The 21,979-nt window shown below is 38.9% G+C and overlaps 3 protein-coding genes across 4 annotated transcripts; 2 read left to right on the forward strand and 1 right to left on the reverse strand.

The window, feature by feature from the left end:
- The first annotated feature begins 3,112 nt into the window (after positions 1–3,112).
- On the forward strand, positions 3,113–6,330 carry LOC140791516 (uncharacterized). Its single transcript, XM_073142129.1, has 3 exons — positions 3,113–4,037; positions 4,142–5,219; positions 5,734–6,330. The coding sequence occupies exons 1-3, from the start codon at positions 3,628–3,630 to the stop codon at positions 6,016–6,018; spliced, it is 1,773 nt and encodes a 590-aa protein (XP_072998230.1). The 5' UTR covers positions 3,113–3,627; the 3' UTR covers positions 6,019–6,330.
- Positions 6,331–7,551: 1,221 nt separating this feature from the next.
- Positions 7,552–10,992, reverse strand: LOC140791306 (NADH dehydrogenase [ubiquinone] 1 alpha subcomplex subunit 8-B-like). Its single transcript, XM_073141816.1, has 3 exons — positions 10,897–10,992; positions 10,612–10,823; positions 7,552–7,930 (listed from the first exon to the last, which is right to left on the reverse strand). Exons 2-3 carry the CDS (start codon positions 10,797–10,799, stop codon positions 7,795–7,797), a joined length of 324 nt encoding a protein of 107 aa, XP_072997917.1. The 5' UTR covers positions 10,800–10,823; positions 10,897–10,992; the 3' UTR covers positions 7,552–7,794.
- A 669-nt stretch (positions 10,993–11,661) lies between these two features.
- LOC140790649 (ubiquitin-activating enzyme E1 2-like) lies at positions 11,662–21,213 on the forward strand. Of its 2 annotated transcripts, XM_073140814.1 has the most exons (7): positions 11,662–11,890; positions 12,052–12,365; positions 12,984–13,201; positions 17,354–18,148; positions 18,225–19,093; positions 19,506–19,938; positions 20,347–21,213. In XM_073140814.1, the coding sequence occupies exons 2-7, from the start codon at positions 12,065–12,067 to the stop codon at positions 20,941–20,943; spliced, it is 3,213 nt and encodes a 1,070-aa protein (XP_072996915.1). In that variant the 5' UTR covers positions 11,662–11,890; positions 12,052–12,064; the 3' UTR covers positions 20,944–21,213. The 2 variants fall into 2 exon arrangements, with proteins under 2 accessions (XP_072996915.1, XP_072996914.1); XM_073140813.1 differs by lacking the exon at positions 11,662–11,890 and having other exon boundaries at positions 12,026–12,365.
- The last annotated feature ends 766 nt before the right edge of the window (positions 21,214–21,979 follow it).

Below are 21,979 nucleotides of genomic sequence, written 5' to 3' on the forward strand. Positions count from 1 at the left end.
CTTTTTTTCCTTATAATTCTAATTTAACACCCTCCATTAATTTAAGCAAAAAAATATTTCGTTATAATATATGAAATAATTTATAAATACATAAATTATACATATCTTCTTCAGAAGGAAAAAGAGCGGTGAGGATATTTTAGTTAAAATAACACCAATGTGTTAAACGAGAATTATAGATAAAAAAGAGATGACAGGTTACAAAATTGTCAAAGACGGGATGTGAATAAAAAAATAGATAAAATGTAGGGTGTGATTTGTAAAATACTCAAGTTACTTATGCACATCTGATGATCTCAGTTGTACCCGCTCTAATCTTATAATATTTAAACTGACTCAAAAAGATCGGCCTGCACTGAATCCCCACCGCCTCATGTGATGAACCAACCACCTCCTAATTTCTCTCTTTCTTCTCTTCTCTCATGGGTCTTTGCCATGCTACCAACCATTGGGGCATGTGATCCTAAGTAACAATTCGTACAAGAGAGACAATTCATTATATGTGGATTAGGTAGCCCTGCAACTCGAATCTAAAAGCATTGGGATATTAAACCCATGATTGGTTCATTAAGCTTCAAGTACACGTCAAATGGCAGGCTAATTAACCTGACACCATCACATGCATTGCCCAACTCTTCTCTTTTCTTTTTTTTAAGCAACTTAATGAGAGGTTGGATGCATTAATTCCCTCGCCATGGCACATGCACGACCGTTATGGATCACTAATCCGATCATTAATTAGGATGATTATATTGCCTTAGTTAACATTATAACGAAGGTCAAAAGAATAAGATGGACCATTGGGACCATGAGAGACAAATGAAGGAAGGGAGAGAGGGACATGGTGATGAATGGATGCCATATGGGGATGACATGGATGATGACCCACCAGCCAAACAACATCTAGAATCCATATATGAATCTCTGCACCATTTGATTACCCAAGAGGAAAAAAATTTATGATGCTCTTTTATAGTTTCATTCAAGGATGGCAATTTTTTACTAGACACTTAGATCGATTTGGAGTCTTATTCTTATGTTTGATTTTATTTTGTTTAATCTACTTGAACTTAAAATTAACTAACTCGTTTAAGTAAAATGGATCGGATCATATCAATTCTTTTAAATTAAGCAAAAAAAAAATTTTTTGAGATAGAAGAGACTATTTGTCCAAGTTAAGCTGCTTTTTAGAATAAATAATTTTCACAAGTTATTAAGAGGTTAACATTTGAAAGATTATTGTCATCTTCTGAAATCCTGGATGGATTAATTAGTAAATAAGTAAATATATGCCATAATTTTTCACTATCCGATCATGTGGGAGGTTTGCAAAACTGGGTAATGACGTATCTAAAAAAATAGTATTTACGTCTCTTATGACTAAGGAGGTCATAGGATAAACTCCAATCTCGAGTGATTATTATATAAAAAAAATTACTTCATGATTTGGTGTGACTATTTGGCTTAACAGCTTAGTTCGATAATACATAACTTGGAGGGGCAGCTCAACATTACGGCTACTTAGAGTGTAAGCTCGGAGCAACTTAAAGTCTAAAATATACCGCTTACTATGTTAGCTAAAATTTAGTAGAGGCTAAAGTATTTTTATTTCAAAAGGACTATTGGTTTATTATCTAGCTTATATGCCATCTTCCGACTCAGAATGATAAAAGAAAAAAAAAATATTGAAATGAAGATGCCTGAGGCCAGTTCATGGTGCCAAAAAAAACTTACTCTCATTGCAACTTGAGTAAGGAATCTTCCCTGGTAACTCAGAATATTTGATACTTGCGTATAAAGGTATTTAAGAAGATTATAGATATTTGCAATCTCTCAAAGAATAAAACTTAGAGATGGTGATGATTGGGTTTGTTCAAATCTAATGTCCAAAAGAAAAAGAAAAAAAAAAGGGAAGTCTTTATAGTTACTATGACAATGAGACAAAGGGAAAAGCTCAGGTCGCAGGGGATCCAATGTTTCTTTCTCAGTGTTTGAGAAAAAATAAAGACAAGCAAAAGGCTGAGCAGAGAGAGGGGAAGTGGATTCCTTCCTTTCTCGTGATACCCACCATAAAGAAGATCAAAGAAGAACAGTCCTGGAAACAAAGCCTTGGAGTGTTCATTTGTTAGTCCTGACTCATAAGTACCCATCTCCTCTCCTGTTTGGGCATCTATCTACCCATGGCTATGCAGGGGAGCTTATTCATGGATAAAAGAGGGTTATTCATGAATAAGTTTCGCCGATCAAATATCTCTATCGCTTTTAAAATTACTGATCCAATTAGCGACTTTTAAATATAAATATAAATTGTTCTGTCTCCCAAAAAAATTTCTTTATAAGTTGTTGACCATGTCGACAACTTATATAATTTTATTTTCCTTTAGACTTTTAATAATAAGATTTTAACTCAAGATAACTTGATTGGAGATTCTAGCTGTGTTTATTGTGGCAAAAATAAAAGTCTCGCTCATTTATATATATATATATATATATATATATATATATATATTTCAATATGAGAAATATTCTAACTTAGACCAAAATTCTTGGGATAGCAAAAGTGACGGTGAAAAATGTGGTAGGTTGCTTATGCATTCGGTGTATCTAATTAGACAAAAATTGTAGAATTTGGTGAATTAACATCGAGAAGATTTGACTCGCCAAATTAATAATATATTTATATGTTGGACAAAAACAAATAACTGACGGGGCCTAGAAATGAGCCAAGAAGATGTTGTAGGGGCCTCGTTAATAGATGATGCCAACACTGAAAGGGAGTATTTTATTTTTTTGGTTCCCTATCTATTTATCTTTTGTAGAACCTTGTTGTACTGAAAGTGACGGATACTTGTAGTTTTACTGTTTTATTTTTTCTACGATGCGTTATTGTATGTCTGTGGATATTTAGTTTTGCTTGATAGTTATTTTAGTTCTATTTGTGGGCCAAATGTTTAAGGTAGATTGTTGGGTTCTATATGTTTCGTAATGAAGCTGATTCTTAGAATTTTTGTTAAAAAATTAAAAATTTTAGGCTAAATAACTAAGTAATAACTAAACATATAGAATATTCTATAAATCATGAGTAGAAAGACCAACTATGGAATTTGAAGGGTATAACTATGTGTATAACAGTCGATATAATTGACACCGAGAGATAATATATGGTTATAAGAACTTATCCATCCGATAAGTAGTAAAGAAAATTTCTTATCCAACTTCCCTTCAGCCAGAATTTGTGAATAGCTCGAGAAGAATAAGACCCTCTCCTTTTATTCATGCAAGTTACCAAATGGGAGATCCGTACATGGTGGTGATAATAACTCTCCCACCTCCACGCCTCCCTCTTCCTCTGACTCGGTAGTCCTCTGTCCGCAGCAAGATCACATGCACATTTACACCATCACCAACTCCCTATCACATTATTCAAATCTCATTGGAAGACAACCGGTAGAAGAAGACTAAGCCCACCAGGTGTTTGAAGAAATGCCGCAGCGCTAAAAATGCTGAACCCAATGCTGTGATCTCTTGTGCTCCTCTCTTCTCTATTTTCTCTTCTTCTCTACTTTCTCTTCTCTCTCTCTCTTCCTCCGTTTGGTTTTTGTTCTTCTTCCGTTGGGTATTTCGAGAATGGCGGCAGCGTTGGAGTGTTGGTCCGGGCGGCCGAGCACCGACGAGGACATGGTGGAGCAAGTGCTGATGAAGACCCATGATCGCTCTGAAGTGTTTCCTTCCTCGTCCTCCTCCGGTTCCACCTCCCCTTCTCCTCCTCCGGCGACGAAAGACGACACCTTTGCATCTAATGGCGCCTTCCCACCTCCCAAGAAGTGGCAACGCCTCGGCCGCAACTTTGCCGGCGCCATTGCTGCTCTCAAGAGCTCCCTCAACCTCGAATCTTCCCCCCGAGACCCTTCGCCGCGATCTGAGAAGCTTCTCTGGGGCGGCGTTGTTCGCAATCTCACCCAGCTCTACCCGGGAAGCCAAATCCCTGAAAAGCTCATGTCCAACGTCCGCCGCCACTTCGATTCATTGCCAAACAGGTAACTTTAGCTCCCAATCGTAGAAATTAGGGATACCAACTTCGGCATTTTGTAATAAGATTGATCTGCAAGTTTAAAAATCCGACTTTCTTTTTTCCTAACAGCTATGCTCAGGCCGGGTTTGATATGAAAGAAGTCCTCTTGCATGCTAAATTGGTGGAGCAGGCTTGCTCTGATGACCAGCCAGTGGTCAATATCCAAGAGGTGCAAGAAAGAAATGATGCGGTGGAAGGGGTTGTTCTTAAGCTCACGTTTGCTTGCAACTCACCTCTTTCGTGGCAGGCGATGTCCGGATCTCTTGATAGCTCTTTGATCTGCTGCAAAAAGATTCAGATCTTTGAGAAGAAGGGGTTAACCCTTGGTGTTGTAATGATCATCGTCCCGCCAGGAAATGAGAGGCATTTCAGGTCTCGGGTTGAAGCTGCTCTGAGATCTGCGGTAAAGAAGCCGAAGAGCAATGGCGTTAAGCTTCCATTTGGGCTTTGTGGCTGCCAAGAGGAGGGCTCAAAGAACTATGATGATGATTCCCAATTTGATGGGGATGATGTGCAGACATTGGATAATGAGGCGCTTCGCCGGATCCCGCTCCCAAATCCCCTGCCCGAGTCTTCACTAGTTGTCTCCATCGATGAGTGGCAAACTATTCGATCTGGTGGGGAAGAAATCGGCAGATGGGTGATAAGCTCGGACGAGGTCGAATTTGTCGATTGGGTAGGCTCCAATTCTTTCAAGGGTGTCTATAGGGGGAGGAAGGTGTGGGCCAAGAAGTTGAGGGGGTGCGAAATTGGGAGTTCTTATGATATTGAGATCAGGCAGGATTTGTTGCAGCTGATGAGCTGTGGGCAGAAGAATATCCTTCAATTCCATGGCATTTGCTTTGAAGAGAGGCATGGGCTGTGCATTGTGACAAGGATGATGGATGGGGGATCAGTTCATGACATTATGCAGAAGAACAAGAAATTGCCCATTAGAGAGGTGATGCGGATCGCTCTCGATGTTGCTGAAGGTCTTATGTTCATGAACAATCATGGAGTCACTTATCGTGATCTCAATACACAGAGAATTTTGTTGGATAGACAGGGAAATGCTTGCCTTGGTGATATGGGTATAGTTACTTCTTGTAACAATGGCGGGGAGGTGACCGAGTATGAGACAGACGGGTACCGGTGGCTAGCTCCTGAGGTTAGACTGCTTAGTTGACATGCTTTTTCTTCATTATGTTGCTTCAAAACTAGGATTAGTCCTTGTCTTATTACTCTTCTTGCTTGATCCTTAGAAATTTATTTCGCATTTCATTACTTGGAGCCTCTTTTAAATGTCTTAGGAGCATTGCACATAACATCTAGTAGGTTTAAGAATTGTCTATCCTAAATCCCTGATTGTAAGCTGTTATTTAGTGTGGTCTTTGCTATACCTCACCTGCTGTGCCTTAAATCCTTCTCACATTATGAGAGCAGTTTGTTGCTGTAAAAGAAACAAAAACTAAGATGCGGTACCTATCCAACCATTCATTCACTATAGAAATATAAGTGAACTACTATTACCCCAGAAGTTAGTATCAAGATGCCAATGTTAAGTCTTTTTCATTACTTGCAAAAAGCTATTATAACATCATTATGAATCTTTTTGTGCTTTTTCTTTGTATCTATGTATACGTAAGGGTAATAACGTAAGCTCATCTTCTTGACGCATGCAGATCATAGCTGGCGATCCGGAGAGTGTGACAGAAACTTGGATGAGCAATGTCTATAGCTATGGTATGGTGCTCTGGGAGATGGTAACTGGTGAGTCAGCATACTCATCTTACTCACCAGTTCAAGCAGCAGTCGGAATTGCTGCCTGTGGATTGAGGCCAGAGATACCTAAAGAATGCCCACAAGTTCTAAGATCATTGATGCTTAAATGCTGGAACAATTCTCCATCAAAGCGCCCTCAATTTTCCGAAATCATCGCAATCCTACAAAGGCAGAATATTAGATAGGTTTCTTGTTTGTTCTCTCTTACTTTGTTTGGTCATTTTGGTTGGTTATGCAGCAATATGCATATAGTAGATCTATGCGAAAAAAAAAAGCCCTTTTCTTTTACTGCTTCTCTACACTCCAAATGTATACTTGTCAGACTGGAAGGCCCCTCTGGCAGTCAGCACTATAAGTCTATATCGCATCTCATATTCGTTGATGTAGAAAATGTTGTGATCTTTCTATCCATTTATTTTTACTTGGGTAGACAAGTCAAGATCTCTCCTTTGAAGTGGCTGTTCACAATTCATGGTTGGAAGCATTGATTGGAATCATCATTGTTTCATGTCCTGTCTTTCTTTGATTTGTTATTCTATATTACAATTGTTCCATCTGTATGTGGACATCTTGTTTCTATTACATATGCGTACTTTCTTAATTAGACCCTACCTTTTGTATCGTCTTACTAAATTATCAGTCCAGATATCATGACAATTGTCAAAATCCACAGGAATCCGTCTTAATTTAGGGATCTTTCTCTGGCCCCATATCATAATTTGATTATTGTCCAAATTAATTTTGAGCTGGAAACGACGTACCTACTTCCACCAAGAATAAAAAAGAAAAATCTAATTTTGGAAACAGAATGAAATATGACGCCCGCTTAGAAGTGGATAAAGAATGGATTGAAGAAGCTCGACTTAGAAAATAGAGGAGAAAAAGAAATTTAATAGTCAGAGGTCAACCATTGCTGCTTTGATGCTTACGACAACGTGGAACGAGGAAAAGTTTGCTGTCAAAAGTACTATTCACATTGCTGCTGTAGCAAGTAGCGAGGATTATGTAAACAGGCTTTACTTGCTCCTCTCTTCCAACAATAAAATAAAGTAAAATATAAACATTCACATCTTTATCCCTCTCTCCAGAAATTTGGTTTTGTTGACAAGAAATTCGTATAACGATATATTTTTCAAATCTTAATGAGAAAATTATCTTTAAATCGGGAGCCTTGCTGAACCACGTTTGACTCTTTTCTTTATTACTCCATATCGGCTAATCGACTGGATTGATGGTGCCAAAATATCAGAGATTAGAAGTCAAAAGTCTCTACAATGAACAGGATCGAGGGTTTATTATATAGCAGAGAATTGCCTGAAATTGAACTTTCATGAAGGAAAATTATATAAAAATGTTTCATCCACTAAGAATCCAAAACTAGTTGAAGGAACTGGTGGTGTATTAACTAAAGTAAAACTTTCTCTTGTATCTAAATGAAGGAAATTCCTGTTAATCCTGACCTTAAGTTTGCACTAAACCATACAAATATTCGGGAATCATAGAGGGTGATAAGATTAATACAATGAAAAAGGTACTAAAAGTTCAGCTAAGAACATTTGGAAGCTCGACCAAAACGTCAAACTTTTTCATTGCAGACTATGCTATGCAAATAGAAAACCTTATTTTGTTACAGTCCCCTCTGGACTGGTTGCAATGGTAGCAGATTAGAAGGACCAGAAGAGGTGTATTAGACACACATCGAGACAATACTGTATCAGTTTGCTAGAAGAAATTTTAAAAGGGAAGAGTATGTTGCAATGAACATCCAAGCAGATGCAACAGTAGCATGGTTTGATGAATTGCTTGCAAGACAAAAAGAAAAAGAAAAAAAACTTTGGATGAATTGAAAAAGTACTACTTTTCACCCACAAGACTGTTTCCAAATGCTAAGATGATTGAAGATCATGAGTTGGAACCTCATTAACTTATTCCAAAAGATCATTGGAAGAAAAATTGCAGGACTAGTCAGACAACGGGCATGTGCTCTCAAATGCTTCCTGCTCTTTACGGCACAAGTCGAATTCATTGGTGTAGTAGTACATGCAACCTGCATAAGCATCCATCTCTTTGGGACACCTCTCATGAAGATCTTTCAGCCTGCATTTTAGACTCATTAGACCAAATTTTTAAATAGTATACAAACGATGCATTAACTAAAGTTCAAAGATTTATTGTTTCAATGAAACGAGGCAGCAGCCCTTTTGTCAAAAATAAAAGTCAAAGATCTCCTAAACTAAATTCACAGATATAATAGTTCACAATGATGTTTTCCAGTGTATGGTAGGGAAGCAACATCACAGATAAACGGTAATTAACTCGAACACTTGATAAATGATTTTCTTATGAGAAAAACAAATGTTTATACAATCTGCCCTTGAGAAAATTAGTTTTCTAAAATCTCTCCCTTTAAGGAAAAAATATATATTAAGTTCTAAGGACCAAAAGCAGCAGTGTGAGACTGGAACAGCTCAACACCTAGTAGAATGCTACCATCCAATTTCCCAGGGGTAAACACACATTCTCACTAGCATTGATAAGTAGGTTAAGGAATGCTAGTGTTTCTTTTCTTCTCTGATGGGTGCTGTATTTCTTCTTTGAACTTACGATTGTTAACATTTTATTTATGAAACAAAAGAAAATATATGATAGAACATACTCGCGAAACATAATTTTTTTAATGACATAACTGATCTAAACTTCCACCTCACAATTTACATCCAATAAGGGAAAAGAAGAAGAAACAAAACTAGATTCAGGGCTCAAGTGGAAGTTCAGATAGAATTGTGTAGTCGTAGTCTATTTGCTAAGCAATAGAATTCACAAAGAATGTAACAGAATGCACCAATTTTTCAAATGATAAGGAAAGAGCTAACTGAAGAGGGTGGTACCTTAATAAAACATAACAAAGTCTCTACTGCCCTAGTCAAGCACGAGCCCACAAGAAATAAAAACATAAAGTTTAGAAGCATGTGTTTTCTTGTAAAATTGGTCTAGTTTCAATTCATACAAATAATACAAGAGTGAATGCAATTAAGGTAAAGATATTTTCCGTTCTCCTGAGGGGGTGCAGATGTCCTTAACTAAGAAGATACACACAATAACCAACCATTCAGTTAATATGTTTGTTCTTATGAAGATAATTTTTCAGATATCTGGTGACAAAAGTTATCTAAATAGTTACAACAATTAAATTTTACTGAACATAATAATGCTAGTCTCAAATAACGTAATGTACTAAACATCAACAAGGAGTTCGACATAGATTTATATGGTTTAGTAAAAGATCAAGGAAACCTTTATATGTATCAATATCCACCAAAACTATTTTCCATTAAAATGGGGTTGGTCATAGTAGAAATCAAAGTTGGTAAGGTCCAACCGCGAGGACTGAGTTTAATCAAGGCAAATTCTATGATCAACTATGAAAATTAGTGCCAAAATTCTAACCAAGATATGTTAAATAAAAAAAGGTGCCTTAGATGATATACAATTGGGCATTTTGAGGAAACATTTTCCTTATTGGTCGATAAAACATATGGATATGCAAGTTGCAAGGGCAAGGTTAACATGAAATTCTTCTACAGAGTTAAGGAGTTGAGACTGATGGGGAAATGTGAAAAGTCCAAGGTTCAAGTCTAAGATACAATTCAGCAAAGAGTCAAACAAACAATCCAACAAAGGTTCAGACAATCTATAGCCTGAAATGCAAGATCTGAAAAATCTAATTAATAGGTATTCATTGAATGGGGCCGTAAAAATGCAGTTGTACATGTTTTGATCTACACAGGAAGATATCATGTTTGTCATTAGACAGTCTTACTTCTTGTTTAAGTTTAGAATCAGATCAACTGAAAGAGAAGAGGACCAAACCTAACTGATTCAGGATGTAAAGAAAAAAGAAAATATAAACGTATTTATTTCGACAGTGGACACCAAAAACAAATCTAAACAATGAAATTCAAAAAAGAGAAGATAATGCTGAAATCTCTACATATAATTTATCCTTCATCATAATAGTCCATGTTATATACAGTTCAAATATATGTCGGCTTTGCCATCCAAATTTTTATGCTTAGTGAGTTAACAGTCTTAAACTCAGTAGTGCTATCAAAACAGTTCTGTATTGCAGTGATTGAATTATGCATATGTTGCCTATCCCCTATTCCATCAAATATTTTTAGGTATAATTTCATTTCCCACTGCAGCATTTTTTATCATAAGAGCAGCTATTGTAGTTGTATTCCAACTTATTTGGACGGGTATAAACTAGACACAGTCAGCTAAAGTTATCTACTCTCTACTTTCTGTCAGACTGATATGAATAAAGAGACATCCGTTATATTTCATCGTTAGCAGTTCAATTAAATCAGATAAGTCCTAAACAATCCAAAATGCCTCACCATAAGAGATGCTTCTAATGTGTTGCATTGACAAATGACAACTATTTCTCCCTTATACATAATTCAACCGCAAGAATTTGTTATGAGAACAGAGCTCATACGATCTGGAGGATCACGTCCGAAGTAAATCAACACCTAAACATTTTACGAAGCACGATAAAACAAGCCAACTACAACGGCAGCGAACCAAAGGCCAGAAGAAGTCAATTTGAGTGAGATCCTGTTCCGGTTCCATTCAGAAACTATGAAATTTGGAATGCATTCCGCTACAACTCTAAAGAGGCAACAACCAAACTAAAATGACCATATAATTTCTGGGAAAATTTCCACTGAGAGAATTGGATTTGCGCAAGAGATTCGAGACTCGTGATTCCTTACAGATTTAGGACACATCGAGTGACCTGCCGGCCTTTGTCGAGGCACTTCTCGGGATTGGGATCCTTCTTCTTGCAGTTGATGAAGTCCACGTTCTCCGCCCGGCACCTCACGGCGATGTGCTTCGACGCCGCCATCAGAACTGCCGAGGTCGGGATCGGCTCCCCCGACGCATCGACGGTGCTCGACATCGCCGCCGATCCGATTCCACCCACCTTCCGCGATCAAGGTTAGGATTGGAGAAGGCGATCTCGAAGCTAGATCTGGGGCTAGGGTTTTGGAGCTTACCTAGAAGACTCGAGCTCTCGCGAGGACGACACGAAGGGGAGAAATGGAGCAGAGAGGAGTGCGAGTTCTAGGTTGTGTTTGCTAATCGGCGATGATGAGGAAGGACCAAAGAGTTAGCTACTATATGGGCTTTTACCTTTGTGGGGGCCCATAACTTGGAAGTAGATTGGGCCAGAGCAAAACTAAAATAAAATATTGTATGAAATTTTATTTTAATTCATTTATATTTCAAATAGGGAAAGGAATTCAATGAAATCCATTTATACTTGATTTCAAATATATTTTTTAAAAGGAAAAATATAAATACGTTAATTTTGGCAGAAAAAAATATGTTTAAAGGTAAGAAGTGCCTCTTTTCGTTGTATAATTATAATATTAACAATCGATACCGATAAGGAAGAGATAGTGGAGGAAAAAGTTGAATTTGACGAGTTGTATTGACTCTAAACATAATTTTCGTGTGACAAACTATCACAAATTTATGGAGTTATTGTTAGCAATAATTAATTCTAAACTCTAAAGTACTTTTGTAATTTATATTTAAAATTTTAATTTAGAATATATATTATTATAAATCGAAAAAAAAGCCTCTCCAAACTAGTTTTTTTTTTTGTATAACAGAAATCGGCAACGACTCACACGTATACAGTATACTATCAAGAAATGGATACCAGATACTAACTACCCATTAGAAAGAGAGCGCCAATCCAATGGTCCAGATCACACCACAATTCTTATACTTCGCCGACTTACCTTTTCCATTCCGCTGTCAGTTCTCGGCAACGCTGCCATGGCTTCTCTCCCCCAATCCTATCTATAAATACTCTGAGGAGCAAAGCACCGAGACCATCAGGTGCTTTGGCGAATCCTCTCAAAAACCCTAGCTCTGAATAACCAAGAAAATCCAGCGAGAAGGGTAAAGTAGAAGACAGCACGATCTCCTCCTCCCATTCCCTCTCCTGCGATCCCTTGCCCGCGCCGCCAGATTACCTCGGTATGTTGCTTCCCCTCTCGATCACGTTATTTCTTGATTCTTTCGGGTCAGATCGGGTTAGATTTAGCTGTTGGTTGGATTTCCTGCCTCCGATCGCGATCTCTGGAGCTGCTTAGGTTGGTTTTGTTCAATTTGATGAGGTTCCTAAGGGTTTTGGTCAGGGGGCTGCTCTATATGCTTCCAAGAAAGAGAGCGGTGGGAGCCGAGGTTGAAGAAGACCAGGTCGCGGACGGGGCACAGACGAAGAAGGCGAAGGTAGAGAGCTCGAACTCGGTGGCGTCAGAGGCGGCGGTGAGTGAGTATAGCCACAGGTCACCGCGAAAGATGGACGGCGAGGTCAACGGGAATAGTGTGACGGAGATCGATGAGGATCTGCATAGCCGGCAGCTTGCGGTGTATGGGAGAGAGACGATGCGGCGGCTGTTCGCCTCTAATGTTCTTGTCTCTGGGCTCAATGGGCTCGGAGCCGAGATAGGTAAATACTTATTCTTTCTTAGTGTTTTCAGCTCTCTTTTTTTCTCACTATTCTGATCTTGTATAATATTGTTCACGAGAAGTAATATATCCTAGTTTTGTGGATTGACGTTCTGTCCAGTTGGCCATTTTTTATTCTCGTTTTCAAATCTCAAAGAGAGATTTTTAGTGTTATGAAATTGGACGAGAAATTGATATCCTACATAGTAAGTGGTTCTCTGGTCATGGAAAGATTTAGTAATAGTCATTTCACTGGTACATGCATTGGTTGCTGCTAGAAGTAGGTCCTGCACGCCAATCTGTGATAAATCATAAATGTTTTCTACTTCAAGTCTTGCTGAGCCAATCTTTTGATGATTAACAATTTATTGAATATTTTGGTGGTTGCAATATTTGGTGTCAGATTCTACCTTTAGATTATTGGGCTTTCTTTTGCGCATCTTTGGCCTCCATATTTCAATATCTGTATGTTATCTCTCTAATTTGAAGTACCTCTAGTTTATGATGTACAAATGAATAATGTCAATTATGATTTACTGGTAAGCTCTCAGGTTCCATGATTAGGTTCTGTTGGTATGAATGGTAAAATTTTCTAGAACTAAAATTATCTCTCTTGCAGCAAAGAATCTTGTTCTTGCTGGAATCAAGTCTATCACGCTACAAGATGCACAGTCTGTGGAAATGTGGGACTTGTCCAGTAATTTCTTTCTATCTGAGGAAGATATTGGCAGGAACCGAGCTTCTGCTTGTGTTCAAAAGCTGCAGGAACTTAATAATGCTGTCCTTGTTTCTGCTTTAATGGAGGAACTGACGGAGGAACACCTGTCTGATTTCCAGGTTATTATTGATTACTTTACTTACTCTTCTACTTTCAGCATTTTGCATTTATTACATTCTGTTTTTTGTGCTATTAATGGAACATTTTACCGGTGCTTATCCGCTATATTAATGCTTTCTTCATTTATTTGTCTCATAACTTGACATTTTTTGTTTGGCTATATGATGTGAATGATGCAGTGCCTCTTTGACTGTTGGTCCTTTGTTTCTCAAATTTGATAGATAACGAGGGAAAGTATAATGTTGTTTAAAGTTAGTCTTTAGTAAGAAGCATGGAACTCCTGTTAAAAGATTTATATTTTATTGCATAAATTTTATTGTATGGGATGAAACTGCGTGGAAAGTGGAAACCTATTTGTGTGACTGCATATGCGTTTGCAATCAATTGATCATGCTTCGTAGGACTTGCTTGAGCCATCACTTTTATTATATTATAGTAGTATTGAAATACCCACACCTTTAGATACACGGGTAAACCGCGTGAGTAAATCCTCCCACGCGGTACATTACATGACCTGTCAGTAATAGGATTTCACAAGACACAAAGCAGCATAAGTTCATACCATAAATAAACTCAACTATAAGAGTCCGGATACAAGTTTCACAGGCCACAACAAGCCTTCAAGATACACATCCAAAATACAACTCTAAAGTCCAAAATACATTGTCAATCATAACGTCCTCGCAGAGGCTCAATACAACTAATATAAAATAAAAATGCAGCTACTCCTTGCTACTCGCACCTGCGTCCTCTAGCTCTGAAATGATGCCACCAAGAGGTGGTGAGCACACAGCTCGGCGAGTAGGATCCATACAATCTATAACAATGAAATCACAGGTGCATATCCAATGCATGCCTATAGTTGCTAGCAATAACAATACGCTTGTTTAAATGACTTACCATGGGTTACTAAATCAATGCAATCAATAAAGACTACACGTCATTATTCTGGAACATGCCAACTCTTAATCATATCAGGATAAGTCTACACAGATATAAAGCTTGATATAATCTTTTATTCATACAAACCTTAATTATAGTCTTCACATGTTATACATAGCAATAAAAGAGTAGTTTAGTCATTCCATGCTCACCAAGGTATTAATCATAGTTTATCATAGCTCACCGAGCCATTCACCGCACAAGGTAGATATTCTCAAGAAAATTATCTCATACATCGAGGGGGATATATATACATCTAACGGTAATGTCATCCACACATGCATTGCGACACTACATGTGATCGGTTGTCTATGGCCATCAGACTAAGAACCCCAGTTGTGAGCCTATATCACTCTCTCTAAATCATTACCACCCTCAGCGAGAGAATTGGGAGCTCTCGACTCATCAACGGACGCCCTAACCTTGCGTCATCAGGTACCGCTAGAGATATATCTACAATCATATTTTTCTACTATCATAATCTAGTTCTGACTATGCAGTATAATTACCTGAATGCCACACAGGCTCCCGACCTCAGGTGTGGGCCGCTAATAATATAGCCATATATGATACACTCTACCTTTAACCCCGGGCTGAGTGAGTAGGGGCATTGTCTAGTCAGAACTCGACTACTAATGATAAGTGGAGGTGGTGCAGTGTCTGTGAGTGTACAAGTCATGTCATAGTCATCATGATCGTTACATTCTATATTTACAACAGATATTTATGCAAAAGTTTATCATACAGTATACATGTAGAGCATCGTTACACTAATGCATATGCTAACATTAACATTCTCATAATATTATGATGAATAAATTATCAATAACTGCACATGTCAAGATATATCATAGTACACTAGATGCATGTATTAATACTGATATTTTCTACAATGTCATGGAAGGTATAATAACTGTAACTATATTATTCTAGACTTATATAAACTCTACTCGCCTGCAGGGTCTCCATGGTACTCTAAATCTCTTCAGCTAGCTGGCTTCTCCAGAATCCCAAAATCTTTCTCACGCAGTGTCGATCCTATTAATTCACGCAAGTAAGGCCATATGTAAGATTAGCGAATTAATAGAATAAATTTTCTTATTAGAAAATTTATGTTTAGGCATATACATGAGTCAAGGGTACCCTAGAGTGAGTTCTATGTCATCATAAAATTCACACTAACTAGGTGATAATAATTTTAGGTGAGTGGTTAGGCTAATAAATTAGGTGGAAATGAATAAACAGGGTTATAGGGTCCAAATAGGCTAGACAGAGCCTAACCTAATAGGCAAGGGGGCCTTGGTGGGCTGCAGTCCAACTGTAGCCCACAAGGTTGTATGAGATGGGTTGGGGGTCCAACTACAGCCCACCAAGGCTAGCGGTGGGCTGCAATCCAACCGCAGCCCACCAAAGTCGAGCTTAGTGGGCTGCGGTTCAGCGCAACCCACTAAGGGGATGGGTGGGGGTTGTTTAATCCCCACCCTCCCACACCATCTCCTTCCGAGGGAAGGAGACAGATGGGGGAGAGAGAAGGGCCCGACGCTGTCGGTGGCCCATGCCGCCGGCAGCCCTCCCTTGATGTTGGCGGCCTGCGGCCCTCACCCGGGATGGGTGGTTCGCTGGAGGGAAGGGGAGGGTAAAGAGAGGAGGAAATCAAGGAGATAGAGGCGCGGCCACCATCGAGGTCAACGGCACCAGCGACGCGACCGAGAGGAGCAAGGCACGGCGAAAGAAAGGAAACAACCAAGGACAAGGAGATTTACCGAGGGGTCGCGGAGTTGGCTTTGTCGGCCGTCGGCTCCGGGGCTTCGTCTCTAGCGTCGGCAACGAAGAAGAAGAAGAAAAAAGGGAGAAGGGGAGGACGCATGCCCCCCCCCCCCCTCAAATTTTGGGGTGTTACAAGTATACTTAAGTAATTGGTTCTTCTCCACACACTAACTTACCATACTTAAGTAATAGCCATCACTTTTTATTTGCTATTTGCAATTTATTTGAATTTCTTACTCATATTTTATGAGTTTCTGACACAGGTATGCATGTGCCCACATAGGAACTGAATGCCATAGTCACCTTTTTAACATTGTTGAAAATCCAACTTAGTTATGTTATTACTTGTTTTTTAAGGGGTTTCCTTCTTGATTTATTACAGGTTTATAGATTCTTTGAGCTGTATTAACATCTCCTATTTTGCTATAGTGTTGCTTGGTCCTTTGTGAACATCATTTTGTTTGCTATAACATTTAATGCCATTTTAAGTTGTATTATGTGTTGCTTCTGTTTATGCCAGTATATACTTGTATAGGTTATGATCCTAGTTTTCATACATTTAATTTCTTTTTATGGCTGAAGGATGAGAAGATAGGAAACAATGTTGAACAACATGGAATTTTTTGTGCTAATTTGCATGTTATCATGTTTTACAACTTTACACTTCACAACATGGGCTACTATGTCATTGGATTATAGTGTGTTTTTTGTATTAGCCATGTTTCACAAACACCATGTTCTGCTATTAGCAAATTAATGTGCAATTATTTCAGGCTATTAGATTGTTATGGTTCAAAGGCAGCAGCACAGCCAGGGTAATGCTCTCTGGCTGTGTATGTTAGCGGGGGAACTCTAAGAGTGCTGCATAGGCCACAATTGTGGCCTTATGATAGGACAATGTTTGCAAATTACAATAAATATAATTCTTTATTATCATTGTGCTAATATATAAGTTAGTCGTTCCTAACCTTGGAAATTGGTTTAGTTGGGGAGTGTTAACCTGCACTGTGAGAACAATAAGGGCTGATCCAGATCAAAATTCATCGAAGCCAACCACTGAATTTCTAATAATCCATATGCAATCCGTTTCTGTTTGATAACCTTTCTAGGTAAGTTATCATGCCTGATATGACCTAAACTATCGGCCAGGCTGGTCGGTTTAGGCTGCATACACTCTCAAGATGGGTAGGCTTTTATCTCTGTACAGCCCAACCTTCTTGCAACAAGCCATTTGATAAGCCGAGGTTTAGTTTGGATTTTTCTAATCATAATTTCCAGTGCGAGCTCATATTCATATTATATCTGTTGGTACATACTTGAACCATCAGGCACTTAATTGCTCCTTCCCTTTCCATTTAGCATCCTTCTGCTATCACATTTTCATGTTCTGGTATCGTTTCCTATGATGATTTTCTGAGATCTGTATGTTTTCTGTATTTCAGGCTGTGGTTTTTACTGATATAAGTTTGGAGAAAGCAATTAAATTTGATGACTATTGTCACAATCACCAGCCTCCAATTTCCTTTGTCAAAGCTGAAGTTCGAGGACTCTTTGGCAGCGTGTTTTGTGACTTTGGTCCACAGTTTACTGTTGTTGATGTTGATGGTGAAGAACCACATGCAGGTATAATTGCATCTATTAGCAACGACAATCCTGCACTGGTATCCTGTGTCGATGATGAGCGGCTTGAGTTCCAAGATGGGGATCTAGTTGTTTTCTCAGAAATTCATGGAATGTCTGAGCTAAATGACGGAAAACCAAGGAAGGTTAAGAATGCAAGGCCGTATTCATTCACTCTTGAAGAAGATACAACCAACTTTGGTACATATGAAAAAGGTGGTATAGTTACACAGGTAAAGCAACCTAAGATCTTGCAATTCAAACCTTTAAGAGAGTCTCTGAAAGATCCTGGAGATTTCCTTCTGAGTGATTTCTCCAAGTTCGATCGCCCTCCTCTGCTTCACTTGGCTTTTCAAGCCTTGGATAAGTTTAAGCAAGATTATGGGCGTTACCCTGTTGCTGGGTCAAAGGACGATGCTCAGAGGTTGATGAATTTTGCTGTCAGTATCAATGAAAACTCAGGTGATAATAAACTGGAGGAGATTGATGAGAAACTTTTTAGCATTTTTGCAAATGGTTCCGGAGCAATTTTAAATCCTATGGCTGCAATATTTGGTGGTATTGTTGGTCAGGAAGTTGTCAAAGCTTGCTCTGGGAAGTTCCACCCACTTTTCCAGGTGGGTTTTCCGACTAAAATTTCTTTTCATCTAAAGTTGACTCTTGTCTAACTTGTTCTGTGTAATTTTTGGCCAGTTCTTTTATTTTGATTCAATTGAGTCCCTTCCTGTTGAACCATTGGAGCCTAATGATGTGAAGCCATTGAACTGCCGCTATGATGCACAAATTTCTGTGTTTGGATCTAAGCTTCAGAAGAAAATGGAAGAGGCTAATATTTTTATGGTAGGTTCTGGTGCTCTTGGATGTGAGTTCTTGAAGAATCTAGCCTTAATGGGAGTGTCTTGCAGCCACAAAGGGAAGCTAACCATAACGGATGATGATGTGATTGAGAAAAGTAATCTTAGCCGCCAGTTTCTGTTCCGTGACTGGAATATTGGGCAGGCGAAGTCCACTGTGGCAGCATCTGCTGCTGGTTCAATCAATTCAAGTCTCCATATAGAAGCTCTTCAGAATCGAGCATGCCCAGAGACCGAGAATGTGTTCAATGATGCATTCTGGGAGAGCTTGAATGTTGTCATTAATGCGCTGGATAATGTTAATGCCAGAATGTATATGGACATGAGATGCTTGTATTTCCAGAAGCCACTGTTAGAATCAGGGACTTTGGGTGCCAAGTGCAACACACAGATGGTAATACCCCATCTGACTGAGAATTATGGGGCTTCAAGAGACCCTCCTGAGAAGCAGGCACCAATGTGTACGGTTCATTCTTTTCCTCACAATATTGATCATTGCCTTACATGGGCCCGATCTGAGTTTGAGGGCTTGCTCGAGAAAACTCCGAGCGAAGTGAATACGTTCCTATCCAACCCAAGTGAGTATGCTTCTGCAATGAGGAAAGCAGGTGATGCTCAGGCTAGGGATTTACTTCAACGTGTTATTGAATGCCTCGACAAGGAACGGTGTGATACATTCCAGGATTGCATCACATGGGCACGGATTAAGTAATTCTCTATTTCTTCCTTATATTATTTAAAGCCATAGTGTGTTTTATGATTTGGATATTTGTTTATTCATCTTGTTCCAAATATCTGGGAAACTTAAAACTGAACTAGAATTATTTGTACAGAGATTGCTTGTTGTTACCAAGGTCTTGATGTGTTGTTACATAACCTCTAGATTTCATTCTTCTGTTTTATTATATTTTATCTCTTCTAGTAGAACTTTGTAGTAGTCATCTTTGGTTTAAAATCATGAACATATTTCTGCATCACGTGAACATACGTGCATGTGAGTGTGAAGGTTTTCATTTGGATACTATGAATCTCCATTCCATGGCTGCAATATTTATCTGTAAATGTGCTACTTCTGCTTTTGAGTTCTTTGTGATCACTAACCCGATATCCACATTTTCAGGTTTGAAGATTACTTCTCCAACCGTGTGAAGCAGTTGACATTTACTTTCCCCGAAGATTCTGCCACCAGCACAGGTGCACCATTCTGGTCTGCTCCTAAACGCTTCCCCCACGCATTGCAATTCTTGGCCAGTGATCCAGGCCATCTTCACTTCATCATGGCTGCTTCCATCTTGAGAGCCGAGACGTTTGGTTTTTCTATACCTGACTGGGCCAAGAACACAGAGAAGTTGGCTGATGCTGTTAATAAGGTATTGGTTCCTGATTTTCAGCCCAAGAAAGGAGTTAAGATTGTGACAGATGAGAAGGCTACAAATCTGTCAAGTGCTTCTCTTGATGATGCTGCTGTTATTAATGATCTTATAACCAATCTGGAAGAATGTGCCAAGAAACTGCCCGCAGGGTTCAAAATGAAACCAATACAGTTTGAGAAGGTTAGTTATTCTCGGTAGAATGTAGCCAAGCATTCAGTAACAATTTGCTCCGTTTCCTCTTTTGAAGTCATTGAAATCTTTCTGTGGTTCCCTTCAATAATGCACCTGGTACTTGAATATTGTGACTTCCCCCATAATCTCTACTCCATGTTATAGCCTTGACTAACGGCAAGCTACATGTATTATATATCAAATGATCGTCGTATCTCCACGTGCTTACTTGTCAATACCTGTGACTCGTATCTTCACCTGATATTTATTATTTCCATTGAGATTATTATAACTGTACGTGGTTGCAAATGCATTCCCTGTCGAGGATGTTTGTTTGCAGCACCTTAAGCATTGGAGTTTGTTGTCTGCCACAATTATATATTTCTTAAAGCATTGTTTGCTCTTGTTGCTTTCCAGGATGACGATACAAATTACCATATGGACTTAATAGCTGGTCTTGCAAATATGCGTGCGAGAAACTACAGCATTCCTGAAGTTGACAAGCTGAAAGCAAAATTCATTGCTGGTAGGATTATTCCAGCCATCGCCACCTCAACAGCCATGGCTACCGGTTTTGTCTGTCTTGAACTTTACAAAGTTCTTTCTGGTGGGCATAAGGTTGAAGATTACCGTAACACATTTGCCAACCTTGCACTACCTTTGTTTTCTATGGCGGAACCGGTCCCACCGAAGGTGATCAAGCACCAAGACATGAGCTGGACGGTTTGGGATCGTTGGATCATTAAGGGGGACCTTACACTTTCAGAGCTCTTGCAATGGTTGAAGGCAAGAGGCCTCAATGCATACAGCATCTCTTGCGGTACCTCTTTGCTTTACAATAGTATGTTCCCCAGACACAAAGATCGACTTGGCAAGAAGGTTGCGGATGTAGCCAAGGAGGTGGCTAAGTTAGAGGTACCCTCATACAGGAGGCACCTGGATGTTGTGGTAGCTTGCGAGGATGATGATGATAATGACATCGATATTCCTCTTGTTTCCATATACTTCCGGTAGTCATCCTTGGGGATAAGATGATCCCTGGGAGATTGATCCTAGAATCTCATAATCTTTCTCATCTATGTTCTAAAGATTCCGTTGTTTACTGGGAGTCTTATATTGCTTTAACAGACTGGTGAAATTAAGAACTTTCAAGTTAGCATTATCGTTTCAGATGCTTCTGGGATGTTGGCTACCATTTCTTCCTTTTGTTCATGTCTGTCTGGTTTGATTGCAAACTGAACAGACTAATATAGGATGGCATGCATGTTGGCGTGTTGGCATTAATTTCTTCCCGTAGAGTTAAACCGAGTGCTTGCTGGTGCAACTAATCATTTTTTTGCTTATACCTGAATTGCTTTTCTGAACGCTTCATTATTTTATATACTATTTTCTAGCACTCTTATAGAAATGTTCTATTTCAACTGAATCTCGAGGCACAACCAGTGTTCAGCTAGAAAAGTGTTCAAATTTTTTATTTTCTGGGTTTTTTCTTCCCCTCGTTCGTATGTATTTATTTTTATGTATGCATGAAACTGAATCCAAGTTAATATCCAATCAGAACTAAAGTCTGAAAAAGTTGAACGACAGACTAGGTTTTACTACTATACAACATTACTTGATCTAATTGCAGCCGGGAAAATTGGGAACTACTGTTCATTTTAAAGTAGGAATGAATTTATTTTTATTTTTATTTTTTATTTTGGATGGAATGGACATTTCCTCTTAAACCCTCAGCAAGGACTCATCCGTTCGTCTTAAATGAGATAAATACGTCCCTCTCTCTTATCTTACCTGAAATATCTTCTTTGTGGTGGTTTCCTAATAAAAATCCCTATCAAATGCACATATGCTTAGTGGTTCCCACGAACAGAACAACTCGGATATGGCATTGTTTTCCTGTCATTTCTCATCTCATCTCATATCAATCCCACCAGTGACCAGCCAACCACTTTAAAAATGGCTAGGTGTCAGTTGGGACTGATGAGTAGAGTATTCCTTCCACAAACTCCTCTTCCCCTCCTTTCCTTCGGCTGTACATTTCACCAGTGCC

This window comes from Typha latifolia, chromosome 6, assembly GCF_019914945.1.
Source record: "Typha latifolia isolate L0001 chromosome 6, TyphaL0001v2, whole genome shotgun sequence".
Lineage (NCBI taxonomy): Eukaryota > Viridiplantae > Streptophyta > Magnoliopsida > Poales > Typhaceae > Typha > Typha latifolia.

Excerpts from the sequence above, each read along its gene's own strand:
- LOC140791306 (XM_073141816.1), bottom strand. The coding sequence starts at position 10,799 with ATGTCGAGCACCGTCGATGCGTCGGGGGAGCCGATCCCGACCTCGGCA. Across the intron at positions 7,931-10,611 it reads ACTCGATGTGTCCTAAATCT|GCTGAAAGATCTTCATGAGA; the intron begins GTAAGGAATCAC and ends TCTAAAATGCAG.
- LOC140790649 (XM_073140813.1), top strand. The coding sequence starts at position 12,026 with ATGAGGTTCCTAAGGGTTTTGGTCAGGGGGCTGCTCTATATGCTTCCA. Across the intron at positions 13,202-17,353 it reads AACACCTGTCTGATTTCCAG|GCTGTGGTTTTTACTGATAT; the intron begins GTTATTATTGAT and ends TCTGTATTTCAG. Across the intron at positions 19,939-20,346 it reads AACCAATACAGTTTGAGAAG|GATGACGATACAAATTACCA; the intron begins GTTAGTTATTCT and ends GTTGCTTTCCAG.
- LOC140791516 (XM_073142129.1), top strand. The coding sequence starts at position 3,628 with ATGGCGGCAGCGTTGGAGTGTTGGTCCGGGCGGCCGAGCACCGACGAG. Across the intron at positions 4,038-4,141 it reads TTCGATTCATTGCCAAACAG|CTATGCTCAGGCCGGGTTTG; the intron begins GTAACTTTAGCT and ends TTTTCCTAACAG. Across the intron at positions 5,220-5,733 it reads ACCGGTGGCTAGCTCCTGAG|ATCATAGCTGGCGATCCGGA; the intron begins GTTAGACTGCTT and ends TGACGCATGCAG.